The 20167-nt window shown below is 44.4% G+C and overlaps 1 protein-coding gene across 5 annotated transcripts in view; it reads left to right on the top strand.

Moving 5' to 3' along the window:
* NCALD (neurocalcin delta) overlaps window positions 1-18264 on the top strand; it is a 63860-nt gene extending 45596 nt beyond the window's left edge. For all 5 annotated transcript variants that reach the window (XM_081205239.1, XM_081205238.1, XM_081205242.1 and 2 more), the window contains exons 2-4: window positions 9656-10052; window positions 15700-15805; window positions 16950-18264. In XM_081205239.1, coding sequence (XP_081061365.1) covers window positions 9675-10052; window positions 15700-15805; window positions 16950-17047 — 582 coding nt within the window. In that variant the 5' untranslated portion in view covers window positions 9656-9674 and the 3' untranslated portion in view covers window positions 17048-18264. The remainder of the gene's footprint in view (window positions 1-9655; window positions 10053-15699; window positions 15806-16949) is intronic.
* Window positions 18265-20167: the final 1903 nt, after the last annotated feature.

Here is a 20167-nt window from a genome sequence, read left to right as displayed (position 1 = left end):
TAGCTGTACTGTATTCATCTGTTATGAAACACACACACACAGTGGCACCTTAAAAAACTAGCAGATTTATTGTGGCATGTGTTATGTGAAGCTGTTATCCTCAAGCCTTTGGGTCTCACTGTTTACAGCTCCCCCCCCCCACGTGTGTGTGTGTGTGTGTGTGTGTGTGTGTGTGTGTCTATCTGTCTATAACACTTCATGTATTCAAGGAAATTTCATCTAGCCCACAAAAGTTGACTCCACTATGTGTCTTTTACGCTGACAGTCCTTTAGAGACTGTTTCTTATATTTACTTTGAAATCTCGAAAATGGATTCAATCTCCATCAGTTAGCTGCAGAGTCTAGATTTTCATCTAACAAAAATGAAAACACTGTTAAAATTATGTGGAGATTAGGGAGGAGCTGAAATTGCTCAGAAGACGACATTCTTCTGAGAAAATTGCTTACCTGCTTGAAAAAGAAAAACCACGCTATACAGAATATTCCTTTGAAAATTCCACACCATTTTTTTGTGTGGTGGTTGCTATTCACCTCCCTTCCAATACCCCAGAATGATGCTTGGTTTTGGCCCTTTCGGATGATGCAAAATAGAGGACGTGGTGACAATACATTTGCTGTAAAGAAAGAATGACAACCTACATAAAAAGGGAGGGGGGAAACTTATGCCACTGCTGCTGGGAGAACTTCCCCTCTCCCTGCAGAAATTCATTTTGATTCCTACCCCCAATCATTTCTGGAGTATTTCATGAGACCGTTTCAGCAAGGCTGTGGTAATATCTACAACAGCAAGAAATCAATGTGCATGTTAGGCTTTAACAAATTTAGTGGGCAATAAACTTACATTGTGAGGTGGCCTGTTTTGCTAGTGCTTGGTGCATCAGTACCAGCAATGCATGAATGGGATTTACAATGAGTTGAAATGAGCTGGTGGATGTCTAAATTGCAGAGTATTGCCATCCTGCCATATCCAACTGTAATATTATAGCCATGAATGAAATAATATAGTGAGCAACTGAAATAATGGGTGTTCCAAAGTTTTAATCAGAGTAGACCCACTAAAATGAGCAGACATGAAGAAGTTAGCCCCATTAATTTCAGTGGGCTCCTGAGTAAACCTTAGCTTAATACCTCCCAATGTTTAATATTGTATTTTTAAATTGCTGTAGCCTATCCGTAACGAGGGGGGGGGACTACAATGGAAAGTGCAAGATGACAGCCACCTGAGGGCAGGGGCACCAGCTTCTCCAGAGGACCAGCGCGGGCTGATGCGTCGTGACGCAACATCCTCTGAATATTGATGGAGCCTGGATCCCTAAAAAATATGGGGGGGGGGATGAAACTGCCTCAGCCCCTAGGAGCCAGCACCTATGCTTGAGTGCAAACATGGTACAGTGGTACCTCGGGTTACATACGCTTCAGATTACAGACTCTGCTAACCCAGAAATATTACCTCAGGTTAAGAACTTTGCTTCAGGATAAGAACAAAAATCGTGCTCCGGCGGTGCGGCTGCAGCAGGAGGTCCCATTAGCTAAAGTGGTGCTTCAGGTTAAGAACAGCTTCAGGTTAAGAACGGACCTCCGGAACGAATTACCGTATTTTTCGCTCTATAAGATGCACCAGACCACAAGACGCCCCTAGTTTTTGGAGGAGGAAAACAAGAAAAAAAATATTCTGAATCTCAGAAGCCAGAACAGCAAGAGGGATCGCTACGCAGTGAAAGCAGCAATCCCTCTTGCTGTTCTGGCTTCTGGGATAGCTGTGCAGCCTGCATTCACTCCATAAGACACACACACATTTCCCCTTACTTTTTAGGAGGGAAAAAGTGAGTCTTATAGAGCAAAAAATACGATTTGTGCAAAACCAATCAATATGCGTTTCATCTGGAAGCAAGCTATGGGTTGTATTCAGAGCTGACCCACCGAAATTAATGAGCGTAAGTTAGTCAGGTCCATTAACTGTTCTGAGTAGGACTAGCATTAAATACCACCCTGTGTACCTGCATCCGTGAAGTCTGAAAACTCTTTGCTACACAGTACTCAGGTGATATATCCTGATTCTAAAGTCGCATCCTCCCTGCTGATGAAAGCACTGTTGGTGGTGCTGCTGTTCCCCAGCCTCCTGCCAGGAGAGCACAGAAGAATGATAAGGAGAAGTAAGAGACAGCATAGAGCAGCTGTAGCACATCCATGCCAGAGTAAATCTAAAGGGACAAAGGCTTCTCTTTTGATGTTGGAATCCATAAACATCCCTAAGCTGGTTAAAAAAAGAAGATGGATGTGTGCAGCTGCTCCTGTTTGAACTATCCTCTTTTTTCCCTTCTTTTTTAAAGGACAAAGACTCGGGAGCTGAGGGTGGGGGGAAGGTTTGCTTTTAGGTTGTGCACAGCGTGAGCCAACATGAGCAAATAACAATGTGCAATTTCATAGTAGCAACACAGTCCCTGCCCAGAGGAACGGTAAACATGCACACTTTTACTGAGTGGAGAATCTTTCTTCCTTTATATGATGTTACTGTCTTACTTCCTAGCATTTCGTTGGAGCTATAAGGGGGGAATTCTTTGCATGATGTGAATTACTGCTAGAGTTTTGTTTGTTTTTTAAGTCTTAATTTTAAGAACACATTTTAGCTTTTTAAAAATGTAGTTCACCCACAGTGTGGCATTTCTTGCTCTTCTGGCAGTGTAGCTGCCCGCACGCTTGGTTCATATTGTGCCGTTACCTAAATGTCTAGGGTAGGAAATATTGGGAAAACACAGACAATATTTTATTACTACTTGGCAAGCTCAGCCATTGTATTGTCCTACCAAGCACCAAGAAAGGAAATCCTACACCAGTTCAGAAATCTGGAAAACAGGGACCCTGCTCAGAAGTAATGCTCATGCAGGGCTGTCGACTCCTAGGGACAGAGGCAGTTTTGAGCCCCTGAATATATTTTTTGAGGCGTCTGGGCCCTGAGCTTCCCTTCCATCACAGCAAGTGAGCAGCTGAGAGCAACTTCTAGGCAGCAGCCCCATCAAGGGAAGGTGTGCAGTCTCCCATCTATTTATTTATTTAGCAGCAACCCTCTTAAAATCGGCCATGCACAAGTATAGCACTTGTAATACAATATTCCTGTATTGGAATAAGATGGGGAATGACGGTAACATTCCATACAACATATGGCAGGAAGCTTCAGATGATGGATTTTTTTTTGTTGGGGTTATGTGCAGTGAGGCAAGTTGCTGCTATGCTGGCACAAATAATACTCAAAGCATTGCAATTATGAGGACGATAATGCCTTCACTATAGGCTGATAGGAACAAAACGCTAGTTGGGTACAATTCATAAATCCTCCTAAACTTTGCTCAGAGCAGAGCTACTGAAATTAATGGACCTACGTTAAGCCATGTTGGTTGATTCAAATGGGACCACCGCGAGTAGGATTATCGTTGTAGCCTGCCTTATATCTCCCGTGTTGCCGGCCACCATGGGGGTTGGAGTCCCAAATGTTTTTTTTCTTTCTTCTGGTGTTGTTGTCAATCTGCTTGTTTTTCATCCATAGCAAATGTTTCTTGTTTGCCACTTGTGGTGGGAGAAAGACTTGCCACTAGGAATGCATGGGCATTGTCGGTGTAATAAAAGCAGTGCTAGAAGTAAAAAGGTTAAGTCCAATCGCAAACAACTCTGGGGTTGCAGCGCTCATCTCGCGTTACAGGCCGAGGCAGCCATTGTTTGTCCGCTCAGCAGACAGTTTTTCCGGGTCATGTGGCCAGCTTGACTAAGCCGCTTCTGGCACAACAGAACACTGAAACCAGAGCAGCGCACAGAAACACCCTTTACCTTCCCACCGGAGCAGTATTTACTTATCTACTTGCACTTTTTGGGGGTACTTTTGAACTGCTAGGTTAACAGGAGCTGGGACAGAGCAACAGGAGCTCACCCCGTCGTGGGGATTCGAACTGCTGACCTCCTGATTGGGAAGCCTGAGAGGCTCAGTGGTTTAGACCACAGCGCCATCCGTGTCCCATGTTAGAAGTAGAACATTTAAAGTAAAGGCTTTCAATATATTACGAGATTTTGCCTTTGTTAAAAGCACTTTTTCCATAAGCAAGCTAAATTCTCCTCTGAAAACACCAGGCTGGAAATTAAGCAGACCCCTTAAACTCCAGTGGAAATTCTGGAGTGGATCTGAAGTGCTTGTAATGGACTGAAACATTAAGTCTTGGGAAGCCTCGCCAGACATCGTTTCCAGTTTGTTAGCTGTGCCTTGGTTGAGCGCCCCTCTCCGAAACAGAAGTGAGCAGCTGCTAAAGGTAATAATACCCTGAGCGTATGAACAGCAACAAGATAGAGAATGAGAGAGGAAACTGGAGAGCTTGAAATTTACTCCGGTAGCCTGTTGTGAATTATTGACACACATTCTTTTGGACTGGTTCGCAGTGTTAATTGTCAAATGCACCTTCCTACCTCGGAGAGCGAGAGTCTGTGGTGTGCAGTGGCTCAATGTACAGTACATGATGAGATGCAGAGAGCATTGACTGTGTGCTGTTGGAGTGAGTCTGCAACGATCAAGTCCCGGAGACATCAGAATTAGAAGCTATTGGGAGAGAACGGAAGAAGCTGTTTGAGAGGGAAATATATTGATGTCGCTAGGTGCATCATTTGAACAGGGAAGCCATGTTGAGCATCATTAAGCAGCTCAAGGCAATTAAGTACAAAGCAGTGAATGCTACCGCCAAAACCCTCATTATGTACGGCATTGCCTAGTCTAGTTCTACAAGGGAACTGCAAGTATTTTGGAAGGGGAAGTAGAAGGGGAATATCCTACACACACTCACCCAACAAACTGTTGGGGTCCAAAGGAGATGTGCAGTTGTCACCACAGAGCAAAATGCTTCAGAGGATCAATCCACTCTTATGAGGTGATGCAAGGACAGTGATTTGCTGGATTCCTGTCTGTGCCTTTTTTCCTGATGACTTTGCTCACACAGTGACTCACTATCTGGTTCTTTCCAGATTTTGTGGACTACAACTCCCATCAGCCACAGCCAGCATGGCTAGTGAGTTGGGATGATGGGAACTGCCATTCAACAATACCTGGGAAGGCGCCACATTGACTACCCCTGTGATAACTAAATACGGTTCTTGATTGTCGGCTGTGGAGCTCAGTCAGAGAACTATGCCTGTCTCCAAATGCCTGGTGCACTAGCTGTGATGATATCTGGAGCTAAAGTTAACGAGAACACCTTAGTGCAAATGTGTCGTAAGTGGCTGTGGTGAGAGGCTTGTGTTCAGTGTGGCCATGAGCTCCTAGAAGGAGGGGTCAGATCGGCTGAGCAATTTGCCTTTTCAAGCAGGCAATCTGTGATCCTAGGCAGTGTTTCTCAAACTTGGGTCCCCAGCTGTTGTTGGACTACAACTCCCATCATCCCTGACTACTAGCCTTTCTAGCTGGGGATGATGGGAGTTGTAGTCCAACAACAGCTGGGGACCCACGTTTGAGAAACACTTTGGCAGAATATGGTTCTATCTTCAAAAGCCCTCTGCCTGAGACGCAGAATGAGACAGCACCCTTATTTCAGATACAGAAGATTGTTGGGTTGGCAGTTGAATCTGATTTTGACACTGGTTGTGGGCCATTCTCTTTCTGAGAGTAACACGGCAGCTCAGGGGGCAGAGAAAGGCTATTTCCCACATTGCCCCTCCCTGTCCCGCAAGATCTGCCGCCTGAAGCAACCCCCTGACTCTGCCTTATGAGAGGGCCGGCCCTTGGTCTTTGGGCTCTCGTCCTGATTAAGCACAGCATTGGAGGGATGCACAATCGGAGGTAGCAAGTTACTTTAGGTTTATGTCTACGCCCATTGTTTTCCTTCTTGCCTTTTGTAGTGGGTTACCTGAGCTGTCCCTGGGAGGTAGGTTCTGCTGAAACTTGGCATTTGGTTTCCTCGTGTTTTCTTCCTTTCCTGCTGAGTTTTCTTGGTTGGAGAAATGCACTGCATAGTAGGCACACCTGTCCTGTCCTAGCTTAGCTTAAGGCATCCAGGAGAGCCTCGATTGAAGCTGTGGCACTTACTGGAACGGCAAGCAGGTCACATCCAGGAGAACAGAGTCAAGCCAAGGTAGGCTGTGCCAGATCACAACCAGCAGAGCTCTATCTGTCCAGATCCTATGTAGGTCACTTTGGCTGAAACTCACCCACTGAGAACTGATACCTCAGTAGCATGGAGAGGCCTCACCAGTGTCAGCTGGTCTGTACCTGCTGTCAACTGCACCCCTTCTGAGGACCTTTCTGTTTCTTAAAGGTCCATTGCCCGATTCTCTAGCTTTTGGCCCAGACAGTGTGGGAGCAATGAGGATTGCATTGGGTTGGGTGTCCTCTGGGTTTGAAGACTCAAGTGTAAAGTAGGGTTGCCATATTTCAAAAAGTGAAAACCCTGACGCAAAAGTTGTTGAGCTTTAAATCTCCCCCCAAAAATGAAGTTTTTGAGCTATTTTTAAGGAAATTCGCCAAAATATCAACACTTCCAACATGGGTTCCAATACGTCTGGGTTTTCCAAAGGATGAATCCCGGATATATCTGGGGAATCCCCAATGTATGGCAGCCCTAGGCGAAGTCTGTCCTCTGACCTAGAATCCTAGAATGAGGGCAGGGGGGTTATGGGTGATGCCTCCTCCCCTCTGAGTATTCCTCTGAGCCAAAGGGGGGGGGGATTGAGGCCAGAGGCTATGACAAGAGCTGCTTTGAGAGTCAATCCAGTTGTTGTAAGGAAGGGTTGCTGAGTGAGACCCCCCATGGTAGTGACCGAGTGCTCAAGTGGAGATAAAAAAGTTAGACAGATGTGAGAGTTTTGCTGCAAGCAGGGAAGGCCAATAAAGACAGATTTTTAGCACACAACATTTCCTAGATTTCTTGAGCCTGCCCTCACATACTAAAATCAAATAAATAAAAATTAAAAACCCAGTAAGAGTTGGTGTGGTGTAGCTTAACATGTCATACTGCAACTCCTAGGCTGCAATTGGCCATGAAATTATCTCAGTGACCATAGACCAGTCGCCACTTCTCAGGCTACCCTACCTCACAGGTTTGGAGGAAAGGTGGGATATTTATGGAATGAAAAATAGAAGGTCTGCTGGGTGGGGGCAATTCAGTGTTTTTGCCTTCAGAGTCACATGTACACAACTTGCTGATAGTCCCCACTTTAAAATAGATTTAATTATAAATGTGCTTTTAATACACAATTTGTGGCATTCATTTGTCCAATTCATTTTTTTTCTGATCACGGGGGGGGGGGGAGTACATTGGTACCTTGGGTTACAGACGCTTCATGTTACAGACGCTTCATGTTACAGACTCCACTAACCCAGAAATAGTACCTTGGCTTAAGAACTTTGCTTCAGAATGAGAACAGAAATCATGCTCCGATGACGCGGTGGCAGCGGGAGGCCCCATTAGCTAAAGTGGTGCTTCAGGTTAAGAACAGTTTCAGGTTAAGAATGGACCTCCAGAACGAATTAAGTTCTTAACCCAAGGTACCACTGTATTCCACAAGGTAGTTATGTCCTGAGAGATGGTAAACCTAATTACTGGGGAATAATCGGTATCCAAAGGAATGTTGTTGTGTTTTTTTAAAACAACAACAACAACAATGGAATCGAGGGGCCCTTTCTAAGTGTCCTGTTTTTGGAGCTCTTTGGAAAATTAATTAAACTGCCCTTTAATGCAAGGAGTTTGGCTTCTGAAACAATGTTTAATGGCTGAAGGCACTGCTCTTTGCTGGACCCATTTTGCAACGTGGGTGTAGCAATTTTCTTTCGATGGAAGTAAGTCTGATAATTTAATTGAAAAAAAATGGATATTAGAGCTGCATTTGGGTATTTAATGGTTAATTTAAGGAAAAAAGGCTTTCCAGTTTTATCAATGCTATACTTCTTATTGGCTGGGCTTTTTAAAAAAGAGATTTTTAAAGAATCTTGCCTAAACCAATTTATAGCTACTAATTGGTTTTGAAACCTGACCCAAGAGGGATATGCAGGGAATGAAAAATACATTTCATGTTTAATCCTTAATCTTCTGCCCTAATGACATCCCATAACTTTGATTTCTACCTTAAAAGAATTATGCATAAGAAAAAAGTAATCTCATGAGCTTCTGACTGTAATATTTATAGGAGCCTGATGAAGAACATAATCTTGGTATTGGTATTTGAAATAACATTCCACATTCTACAGTCGAAATGTAATTTTTACAGCAGATTAGTATTGCTAGACCAATTGGTGCTTAGTATGATTTTGCAATAATTTATATAGCTGACAAAAGAGCATAGGAAGAAGCTGCTTAAATTTTGAGTCAGACAACTGGTCCACCACCCAGCTCAGCATTATTTACAAACTTTGCAGTGACTGGCAGTGGCCCTCCAAGATTTCCAGTGGAAATCTTCCCCACTTCTGCTTGGAGTTGCTGCAGATTCAACCAAGAGCCTCTTGCATGCAAAGGCCATGTTCTACCACTAAATCATAGAATCGAGGGGTTGGAAGGGATCCAAGGGTCATCTAGTCCAACCCCCTGCAATACAGGGATCTCAGCATGACATTCAGCCACTTTTGAAACTCCAAAAATGGAGGACGACAGAAGACGCAGATTTGCATAAAACGTGTGTGTGCTGATTTATATGTACAAATGCAAACTTGGAAATAAGTGCAGTACAGTGGTACCTCGGGTTACAGACACTTCAGGTTACAGACTCCGCTAACCCAGAAATATTACCTCGGGTTAAGAACTTTGCTTCAGGATGAGAACAGAAATCGTGCGGTGGTGGCAGCGAGAGGCCCCATTAGCTAAAGTGGTACCTCAGGTTAAGAACACTTTCAGGTTAAGAACAGTTTCAGGTTAAGAAAGGACCTCCAGAACAAATTAAGTTCTTAACCCAAGGTACCACTGTAGTTTAAACAGAAATACAACGTTCCTTTGTAGTGAGGAAATCTCACCGGCTGACAACTCAGTCTGCTGTCCAGGGTCTAGCTGTTGATGGGCAACTTCAAGGCCTTGATAGTTGGGCTGATCCTGACTTGCCCAGGCCCTCGCCTCAAGAAATTTCATCTTCTTGTATGAAGAAAGCAGAAAGGGGGGGCGGGGCACAGCTATTTGGCCAGAGAGGCTGAGAGGCAGAATTTTGCGCATTGATTCAAATGACCAGTGGGGAAATCTTAGTGGCAGGCCTGAGTTTATTCAGTTTTTAAAGCTAGTATTTTATTGAAGCCTCCTATATCATTGTATTATACAGGAACTTGCAATGTGCCATATTTTGCAATCAATCATTAATTGAAGTGTGGTCCCCTTGCAATACATAGTGCTTTCCTTGTAGGCACCAGGACATCCCCAGCTGCTTCCTACTGCAGCCTCTCATGCCCCCACCCAAGTCTCCTGAAGTGGCTTTTGAGGGGAAATAGCCAGCAATGAAGGTCGGCTTGTCTTCATTTGCAGACATAGGTGTCTTTGAGATCCTGGCTTGAAATGCTACACCATGGCGCACCCTGAGCTGGTTCAACAAAACTGTTAATTCACAGCAGCAAATCAACCCTTTATCAGACGGTTTGAAGGCCCACAACGTTCATCACCGGCCTCTGGTTTTGTAAGGAATTCATTAACTTGCTTTTTTCTCCACCTCCCTTCCTTAGATAAGATCCCGACTCCAACATGGGGAAACAGAACAGCAAGTTGCGCCCCGAAGTCATGCAGGATTTGCTAGAAAGCACAGATTTTACAGAACACGAAATCCAGGAATGGTACAAAGGCTTTCTGAGAGACTGTCCAAGCGGACATTTGTCCATGGAGGAGTTTAAGAAAATCTATGGGAATTTTTTCCCTTACGGGGACGCTTCTAAATTTGCCGAACACGTCTTCCGCACGTTTGATGCGAACGGCGACGGAACGATAGACTTCAGAGAATTTATCATTGCCTTGAGCGTAACATCCCGAGGGAAACTGGAGCAGAAGCTGAAATGGGCATTCAGCATGTATGACCTGGATGGAAACGGCTACATCAGCAAGGCAGAGATGTTGGAAATAGTTCAGGTAGGTGTTACTTCCAAGATGTTTGTTCTTTCCTTCAAAAAGAAAAAGAAAGAAAGAATGCCGTTTAATGAACAATGATTGAGCAATAAAGCCTTCAGTATGCTTGGTTTTCCATAGGTTTTTGTTGTTGTTTAGTCGTTTAGTCGTGTCCGACTCTTCGTGACCCCATGGACCAGAGCACGCCAGGCGCTCCAGTCTTCCACTGCCTCCCGCAGTTTGGTCAAACTCATTCTGGTAACTTTGAGAACACCATCCAACCATCTTGTCCTCTGTCGTCCCCTTCTCCTTGTGCCCTCCATCTTTCCCAACATCAGGGTCTTTTCCATGGAGCCTTCTCTTCTCATGAGATGGCCAAAGTATTGGAGCCTCAGCTTCAGGATCTGTCCTTCGAGTGAGCACTCAGGGCTGATTTCCTTCAGAATGGATAGGTTTGATCTTCTTGCAGTCCATGGGACTCTCAAGAGTCTCCTCCAGCACCATAATTCAAAAGCATCAATTCTTCGGCGATCAGCCTTCTTTATGGTCCAGCTCTCACTTCCATACATCACTACTGGGAAAACCATAGCTTTTACTATACGGACCTTTGTTGGCAAGGTGATGTCTCTACTTTTTAAGATGCTGTCTAGGTTTGTCATTGCTCATCTTTAACAACTGCAGGGCTGGAGAACCCGTGGCCCGCCAGAGAGTGTTGAGCTCCCAACTCCCTTCAATTGTAGCCAGTATGACCATTGTTTAGGGATGATGGGATCTGAAGTCCAACAGTCTGAATGACCACAGGTTTCCCCATACCTGAAAAGTAAAACACCCAGACCTGCCTAGATCTTTGGATATGCACCTCCCTGGAGTTGTACCTGTCACTGCAAATAGACTCTTGGAATAAGCTGTGTCTTACCTAACAGCTTCTTTCCTCTGGTTCAACACATCAAGCTAATAAATTGTAAGGCTCTTTGTCAGCTAGAATTCCTATCTCTGTGACCGCAGGACAGATCTCTTGTCTGTTTCATGAATAGGGATGGACAAATCTGTCCATTTTGGTTTCTATCCACTTCTCATTTTCTCAATCTTAAATTCAGCTCTCCCCATTTCCACATTAGTTTCCTAATTTTTATTTTCAAAGACCATGTGCAAAATTTATATGCATTGTGTGTGTGTGTTTCTCCTTCGTGCTCAATCATTGCAAACAATTTCCTCTAATATAATTTGCACTATTAAAGGAATATTTGTGTGCACTTTAAGTAATTTCCCTTCCCCCAATCCTTAGTTGTTGATGGAATGTTAATTGCACATCTGTAGAAATGATTTTCTTGAGTTTAGAAAGTGTATTTTTTTTTGTATTTTATCTTTATCTTTTTTATCACAATCCTTTATTTTTGACTGCTTTGATGGCCTCAGGCTGTGGAGCAGCTTATTGATTTGAAAAATAAATAAAATACACTTCATCTGATTCAGAGAAAGCTGTGTTACCCTTAGTTAGAAAAATACGTTGTCGTTCTTGTTCCCAAATGGGAGTTTAATCAGAAAAAAACTATAGTGGAAAGCAGCCATAAAACTCTTGCTACCCTTTCAAAGTGTGAGAGCCAATGGATGGCTATTTATACTGGTGTGTTCCTGGGCGTGCCTGGAACCCTGAGCTGTATGTAGAAGGGGAGGAGGAATCTACTCTGCTCAGATTCCAAAGTGGATTCACCCGATCTCATCCAGGTGCATCATGACCCAGGTTGCATCAGTGGTCCATTTCAGAATCCACAGGATGCTGAACTAGATGGGTGTTAGTCGGATCCAGCGGGGATCTTTCTAACATTCTTATGTAGCTGATTCTATCCAGAATAGTGGTACCTCGGGTTATAGATGCTTCAGGTTACAGACTCCGCTAACCCAGAAATAGTACCTTGGCTTAAGAACTTTGCTTCAGGATGAGAACCGAAATTGTGCTCTGGCAGCGTGGCGGCAGTGGGAGGCCTCATTAGCTAAGTGGTGCTTCAGGTTAAGAACAGTTTCAGGTTAAGAACGGACCTCCAGAACGAATTAAGTTCTTAGCCCGAGGTACCACTGTATCCTGAACCCCATTCGGAGCAAGCCTCTCCAGCTCGTTCTCATGCACAACGGAGTTTGTCTTGAGTTTCATTACTTTTGACAGTCTGTGCCATTCTGGGTTTAAATTTTCCCAAGGTAATGGCAGGAGCTAGAGGAGCACTGGAGCAGAGCATCTGCTACTGCCCAGCAGGTAGCACTCACCAATCTTTCAGCTGCTCCACATTGCTCTAAACTCTCTGGAGCAAGTTTGCCTATTTGGGTAAGTTTGCATAGCAGTCATAGGTTGCAGGGTCACGATTTATGAAATATGCATATGTGTGTGTGTGCCAATTTAGAAAAGAGTGCTATAATTTAGATAGAAATGCAATACCTCTTGCCATGGTGGGGAAGACTGGACAGAAGAGCCCTTCAAATAAAGGATGCCTTCAGATTGGCCACCCTGATAAGTTGCAAGGGGAAGAAATAGAAATCAACATCCTCTGGATAAAACATAGTGACTGCCTTGGAATCTCCCCCCCCCCCTGTATCTCTGCTGCATTCTGCTTTTGAAACTGTTTTTGTGGGTTTCGGGCCGTAATAAAGAATGTATGTGTGCAATGGGAAGAAACTTAAAACAGCTCAGGACCGCAGGACCTCAATGACTGCTTCTCCCCATATAAACACACTGGGACTCTGTGTTCATCATCTGGGCCCTTTTGGTGTGCCTCCTTTATTAAGTTGTGGGTGGACATAGCAGTTGACACAGAAATTTCTCCAAGTGGTTCTTTATAGTAAGCTGGAACTGAACTGAACTGAACAGTTCAGCCGGCCTGCTTTTATAGGCTTTCCCGCCTAAATTAACTTACGTGGACCTGAGTGAAAATTATATACACAATACCCCTGGTGGCCAGGGTGAGAACTTCAATACATAATATCATTTAAATGCATTTGTAGGAGGTGGGGTTATTTTTGTTGGTTTGTTCCTGTTTTAACTATTTATTTGTGCTTTTATCTCGTGTTTTTATCTTGTGAACTGGCCTGAGATCTTTTGATGAAGGGCAGTGTACAAATCCAATAGATCGACCGACAGATAGATAGATATGTGCTCCTGAAGAGGCACGGTAGACCACATTTTACAGTTGATTTAAAGGATAGTACAGCGGATTTAGGGACGCGGGTGGCGCTGTGGGCTAAAGCCTCAGCGCCTAGGGCTTGCCGATCGAAAGGTCGGCGGTTCGAATCCCCGCGGCGGGGTGCGCTCCCGCTGCTCGGTCCCAGCGCCTGCCAACCTAGCAGTTCGAAAGCACCCCCGGGTGCAAGTAGATAAATAGGTACCGCTTACCAGCGGGAAGGTAAACGGCGTTCCGTGTGCTGCACTGGCTCGCCAGATGCAGCTTTGTCACGCTGGCCACGTGACCCGGAAGTGTCTCCGGACAGCGCTGGCCCCCGGCCAATAGATGTGAGATGGGCGCACAAACCCCAGAGTCTGTCAAGACTGGCCCGTTCGGGCAGGGGTACCTTTACCTTTACCTTTACAGCGGATTTAAGGGGCAATCCTATGGATAAGAAGCTGGCCTAAAACAAGCCATTGTAAGTTAAGCCAGTATAAAGTTACACCAGTCCCAAACACTGCTTAGTGGTGTCTCTACTTCTGCTGCTGCTATGCCTAAGCGTGGCAGAGGGGAAACAAGCCTTTAAAATAGTGTTCTACGATTCTTTGGGGAAAACTTACATTGGCCTTGGCTCAGCCAGCTGAGCCCCAGCTGAGCTGGGATAAGCAAGGTACACAGAGGTATTTTTGGCTGAGCCAGGGTTGGAGACTTAACACCAGCTGACGTAGGATTCAGCCCATTGTATCAGAGATCAGTTGCATCCAAAGTTGCTCATTGTTATGTATTGAAGTTCTCACCCTGAGCCAGCAGGGGGATTCTGTAGATAGTTCAGGTCCACATATGCAAATAAGGGATCGAAAGTGACGTTCAGTGATTGGATAGTTACAGAAAGTTGTTACAGTTACGTTGTACAGGAGCTCTATATAAGCAGGCTGGCTGAACCCTTCAGTTCAGTTCTCTTCTGGCCTGTGAATAAACAAGAGCTGTTTGAAGAATCGCTGTGTCGTCTGATATGTTCACCCACAACTTAACACTCATCCTAGTGGATCTTCCTTGTTCCTTAATGGAAAAGAACTCCTCATGGGTTGGGGAGCTCTGTGTAGTCATCAGAGCCTCTGGAATCTGTAAGGGATAGCAGTTGTTCAAGCTGGTACAATTTTAACATGCTTAGGAGTCTTCATCAAAATGATTTTTTTTTTAATAAAATGATTTTAAAAAACCACACAAATCAGATAAGGTTTTCTTTGTTTTATGGTTGCTTTTAATTAACATATTTTGTAAGCTGCCTTGAAAATATTAATTTAATGGCAGGATAGAACAAATCCTTAACTATATAAATGCTGTTCCCTCCAACAAATAATGATAATTTTAACTGCAGAATATGTCCGTTGTTTCTGCACCTGGCTTCTGGTAATGAATGCCAATATTTCATTTGCTCATCCCACACTATTTTTCATAACTTTGGGGTGACTGAAGGAAAACTGTTGTTACAATTCCAGTTGCTGATGGAGGCAAGGGAGAAATACTTGATTATATTAACCAAGCATTAATATTCCATTAAACTGATAAATGCCTTTCTGCGCACATATTGGTCCTCTCTGTTTAAAGTATAACAGGGTTGGAAGGTGTACTGGGTTGGTAAGCAGAAGTAAAAGAGCTAGAAATCTGGGGTAGTTTTGAGCTTGGTGGGAATTAAGGCTTGCAATCCTATGCACTTTTATTTGGGAGTAAGCCCCATTGAACTCAATAGGACCTGCTTCTGAGTAAACATGCATTGCATTGCCCGGCTGCACCAACAGCCCCTGATTAACATTGTCTTCCGTCATGTCACTTAACTTGCTGTTCTGCATCTTCCAGAAAATATGATTTAATAAGGTAGACTGGAGCAGTGACATTCTGTCGTTTGATGAAGACAATATTTTATTGAGGCAAAGCTATTTTGGATTAGATTTTGCATAAATGACAACTTCAGGCTAATTTGAAGAATCTTGCTTGAACAAAACTTCAGAGTTTCCATTTGGCCGGTTCTAAGTAGCAGCTTCTGTGGACTTATTGAAATTCTCAAGAGGTCTTCAAAGGCTGATCCATTTTCATGACAACTTTTTTTTTTAAGCACAGCACAAACTGATGTGGAAATGTGGAGGGCTGAATTTAAGATCAGAAAAATCAGGAACTGAGAGAAACTTTGTCCCACCCTTGCCTGTGAGCCACCCAAGAGGAGGGACATTGCTAGGCACTTAGGCGGTTTGACACAAACAGGCATAAAATTTGCATATGCTAATTGGTACTCATAGATGCCTTTGAGCAAATTAGATTGAGGAGAGGCCAGGGGCTCCCTCAGCAATGCAATGTGCCTTGCTGCCCTGGGAGCAATGTAATGATGAATAAATAAATGGGAAAGGAACAGGCAGTTGGGATCCAGCATAAAGGAATGGGGGCAAGGACCCCCCCCCCCCACACATCCTAGAGTAGTCTCTGGAATCACAACAGTGACCATCACTACTTTGTGTCCCGCTTCTTAGGCAATCTACAAGATGGTTTCTTCGGTTATGAAGATGCCAGAAGACGAATCGACACCCGAGAAAAGAACAGAGAAAATCTTCCGCCAGATGGACACCAACCGGGACGGTAAATATCTTTCTATGTTCTCTCTTTAGCTTGCTGGCCTCTGCTTGTTCTGGTCTCTCAAACACCTGTCAAACAGCTGGAGTGACTGAATAAACAGAAGGAAGTTCATGCTAATGAGGCCCCTGATATGTATGTAGCAACTGGGCTCTCAAGGATCTGTGCAGTGCTGACTGCTTACACTATTATGAGAAAGCCGTAGAAGGTCAAACTATGCTTTTTGGGGTAGCTTTTGCAGGCTAGCAGTTTGGCCCATAATTTATGGAAGCAATCACAGCTGAATAGAAGCCTGCAGGAAGCACAGGTCACAAATCAGGGCTCTGATGGCACAACAGGAGGCTGTCTTGGGAGTTATTGTGCTAGAAACCTCCTTCCTGGTCCTTCGAACCCTGGATCTGCTCCCAGGTCAGGTGCTAGGAAACCACTCTAAATGTTTTTTCCTTCTTCCTGCAATGCATCCCAAGTCGACTGTCACTCAGAGCTGAACCACATTTTACTAAACTCTGGGAAAGTGACTGGTGCCCACATATTTATCTTACAACGCTGGTGATGTTGAGATCTGAAGAAATATATTAAAAGTCTTTGCAAAGTGTAGGTGTCCTTGGGGGAGGGGGGGAGGGAGGGAGGGAGGGAGGGAGGGAGGGAGAAAGAAAGAAAGAAAGAAAGAAAGAAAGAAAGAAAGAAAGAAAGAAAGAAAGAAAGAAAGTAAGTCAGTCCTGGTGTAAGAGTTTTTATCATGCCTTGGCTGACTCAAAATATTATTTTTCTTCTGTATTGTAGATAATTCCTAATGCAGCAGATCAGTTTCAGAAAGGCTTTTGGAACTGGGTTACAGGTGATAGTGCTCATTGGTTTAGTGGTGGGATAAATCTTTGCGTTCAACAACAGGCTCACAAGCCACTATTAGGTTTGCTGAGTTGCAGCTTGTGAGAATTGCCCAATCACAACTGTTTCAACAAAAAAGAAACAGTGCGTTTTGTGAACGAGAAGGTTTCGTATGCATGGGAGTCACCCCAGGTGCATTTACCTATAGCAGCGTCTTCAGTCTTTTCCGAAATGTGCAGGAATGAATGTTGTGTGTGAAGCGGCTCTTAAGATGCTTTGTCCACTATAGAATTCCAAAACAGCATCTCTATTTATTTTCTAGGAAAACTTTCTCTGGAAGAGTTTATTCGAGGAGCCAAGAGTGACCCATCCATCGTCCGTCTCCTTCAGTGTGACCCCAGCAGCGCTGGGCAGTTCTAAAACAGTTGCTTGGATTATTTCATGTCTCTGGGGGGTTTTTTTGTTTCTTTTCTCTCTCTCTCTTTTTTTGCCAAAACAACATTCATGGTGGCATTGCCTCTGTCTGGCCAACTATGCCTTCTTTTGTGGCACCTTTCGCTTTTGTTGTGGCAGATCAGGTAGAAGTTGTGCTAGGAAAACACTCTCCCAAATGCATAGAGAGAGAGCTGCCCGCACAACTATGTCAGTTTTCAAATGGTTGTCACAATCTGCGCGGCCTGATCCTCAATCAGTTTGCCTGGGAGCAAATCCCACTGGGTTTGAACAGGACTTCCTTCCAAGCATGCTTAGGATTGAAGCCTTAAGTTTTGATTTGTCCGTCAATTCCAAGCTAAAAAAAGAGAAATGTGGAAGGGATGAGAGCCCTTTGCCAGAAGTATGTAGGGTTCTGAGACATACATGGAGTAGTGCTCAAGAAACGTCTACCGTGTTCCCTTCAGTGCTGGGGAATGCCGAAGAACATTCTCTGGCATTGCAGCAAATGAAGAAGCCTCTTTCAGAGCTCCATGTGTGCACCAGTGATGCTAGTAGCAGGGTTTGGATCACAGTCAGACCAAGTAATTTAACATTCCTGGCGGCATTCAGCTACGTTTTAATCAGAATGGACCTACTGAGATTCATAGAATTGTAGAGTTGGGAGAGACCCCTAGGGTCATCTAGTCCAAGCCCCCGCAACGCAGGAATCACAACTAAAGCATCCCTCAGAGATGCCCCTCAAACTTCTGCTTAAAAACCTCCAGTGAAGGGAGAGTCCACCACCTTCCGAAGGGGTCCACACCAACATCAAATAGCTCTTGCCGTCTGAAAGGTCTTCCTAATGTTTAGTCAGAATCTCCTTTCTTGTCATTTGAATTGATTGGTTCGGGTCTTGCCCCCTGGAGCAAGAGAAAACAAGCTTCCAACTTCCATGTGATCCCCTTCAGATATTTGAAGATGGCTATCGTATCGCCTCCTTTTCTCCAGGCTTAACTATTCTTCACAAGGCTTGGTTTCTAGGCCCTTGATCATCTTGGTCACCTAACATGACTAATGTTCATTCCTTTCCATGGGTCTACCCCGAGTAAAGCGTAGTTGAATGCCACCGTCTGTCTCCATGTTATGCTAGAGGTGGGCTGCTGCAACAAACCTCTGTAAGGTCCCTGCTTAGCTCTAATAAAATTACCTGTGGTCACTGCTTAGAGGTAAGCATGAAGGTTTCTAGAGTTAAACGCAGCCCTTAGTTCCTAGTACAGCAGCCAAATGAGTTCTGTGCACAAATCCCAAGTAATGTGTGCCTGGCAGGTGTGAAATTTGCTGTTCTAATCATTCAGCCTCAATAAACACAATCAGGGGGACTATTTGATACATTGGGTGTAGATTTAACCCATGGACAATTCTTTTTAGCGGTCAAGGTGCGAGTTAGAGGAGAAGGCAGGGGGGAAAATGATAGACACCAGTGCTACCATGACACACACAAAGGACAGCGCACCTTGCCTATCGGTGATGCCTTCACAGCGCTGGGAAGCTCTGAATGCTTCTGTAAGATGAAGGTGCGGTGGGTGGGGGAGAGAGAAGAAAGGTTGTTCAGCTGCCTTCTCTGGGTGATGCGACTGCATTTCTTCTTAAAAGGAGGACATGCATTTGGAGAGAGGGCAGAAGAAAATGCCACACAGCAGTTGTGATGCTGGTTGTTGGTTACCATTTGGGATCAGGGAAGGCAACTTGTGTATGTGGGAAACTTGAATTGAGGAAATCCAACCCTTGGGGGAAAGTGAAAGTTTTGGTGGGCTGATGATAAAGAAGAAGCACCTACAACTCAGGGAAGAGAGCAGCAAGGAAATGGCAGGATTTGGTGGTTGGAAGACAGAGAAATCTTGGAGAAGGTGTCCTTTTCCTCTTCCTTCTTATAGACAGAAGAAAGTTGACAAGAGTCAGGTGATATGCCAGCAAACATGTGTTTCCTAAACACATGCCTGCCAACCTTTGGGAAGGCAGGATGCAGTTTTTAGGGGGAGAATAGCTTAACTCTCCTTGCACTTGCCAATTCTCCCCTACAAACGCTCCTCCAAGGTCGTAGAAATCATAGCGTCAGGAGGCACCTTGGAGGTCATATTGTCCAACTCCCTGCTTCTGCAGAGCAGAATGCAGCTCATCATCTCTGCCAGATGTTCACCCAGTCTCTGCATCAATACCTTTAGCAAAGAAGAGCTTGTTGCCTACTGAGGCAGGCTGTTCCGCTGTTCCATTTCCCCATGCCTTCTTCTGGTCTTGGAACCAGATTGGCAGAAGAACAGTGGGATCAATAGGGCAGCATTTGCAGAGGAGAATCAGCAGGGTTAAATTCCCCACCCCCACCCACACACCACTTCCCTCCTGCAAATGCCCTGCGCCTGCATCAGAGATAAACTCAGTACTGGGAACCTGGTGTTTGATTTGTAACGTGGTTCTGTCCTGAAGAAGAGGCAGGAAAACCCCCCACAAACTTGCGTGTGGAAGAAAAGCAGTGGAGAAGTCACTTCAGCTTGAGCACTCAAAATCACAGCACAATTTGAGCAGCTGACACGGAGGGAACCATATTGATTTGGGTGCGGTTTGGTTTCACAATTGCAGAGGGGAGAAAACTCGCCAACCAGGTGTCCCTTTCTCCCTGGGTGTCCACATTGTAAAGTGGCCTTGTGAAATGGCTAGGTTTGTTTTGGTTTCTGGTTTTCACGTGATCTCGCCATGTGGTTGCACTTTCACAACACCATCTGAATCACACCTCAGAAGTGGCTATGTGCATCAGCCTCAAAACTTATCTATATCCTGGGTTGGTTGGTTTTTTTAGGCAGGGCACACCTGGGACCATGGGAAAACGCTAGCATCCCATACTGTCCTGATATTAAATTGTAGGATTCATGCATCAGTACACCACCATGGTCTGTACTGAAACATGGAAATGGTACCATTTGTGATGTATTTATATATACTTAAATATATATTAAAATATTTTTTTAAAATATAAAAAACTATAGGAGAAAGATGTTGGACTTTTATCTCTTTTTTTGCTTTCTTTTGTCTGAAGGCAATTGATTATTTTGTTTTTCCTCTTCTTCTTTAGAC

This window comes from Podarcis bocagei, assembly GCF_964188305.1.
Source record: "Podarcis bocagei genome assembly, chromosome: 8".
NCBI classification, from domain to species: Eukaryota; Metazoa; Chordata; class Lepidosauria; order Squamata; family Lacertidae; genus Podarcis; species Podarcis bocagei.
The sequence above is the reverse complement of the archived record's forward strand: the minus strand, read 5'-3'. Positions and strand labels throughout refer to the sequence as shown.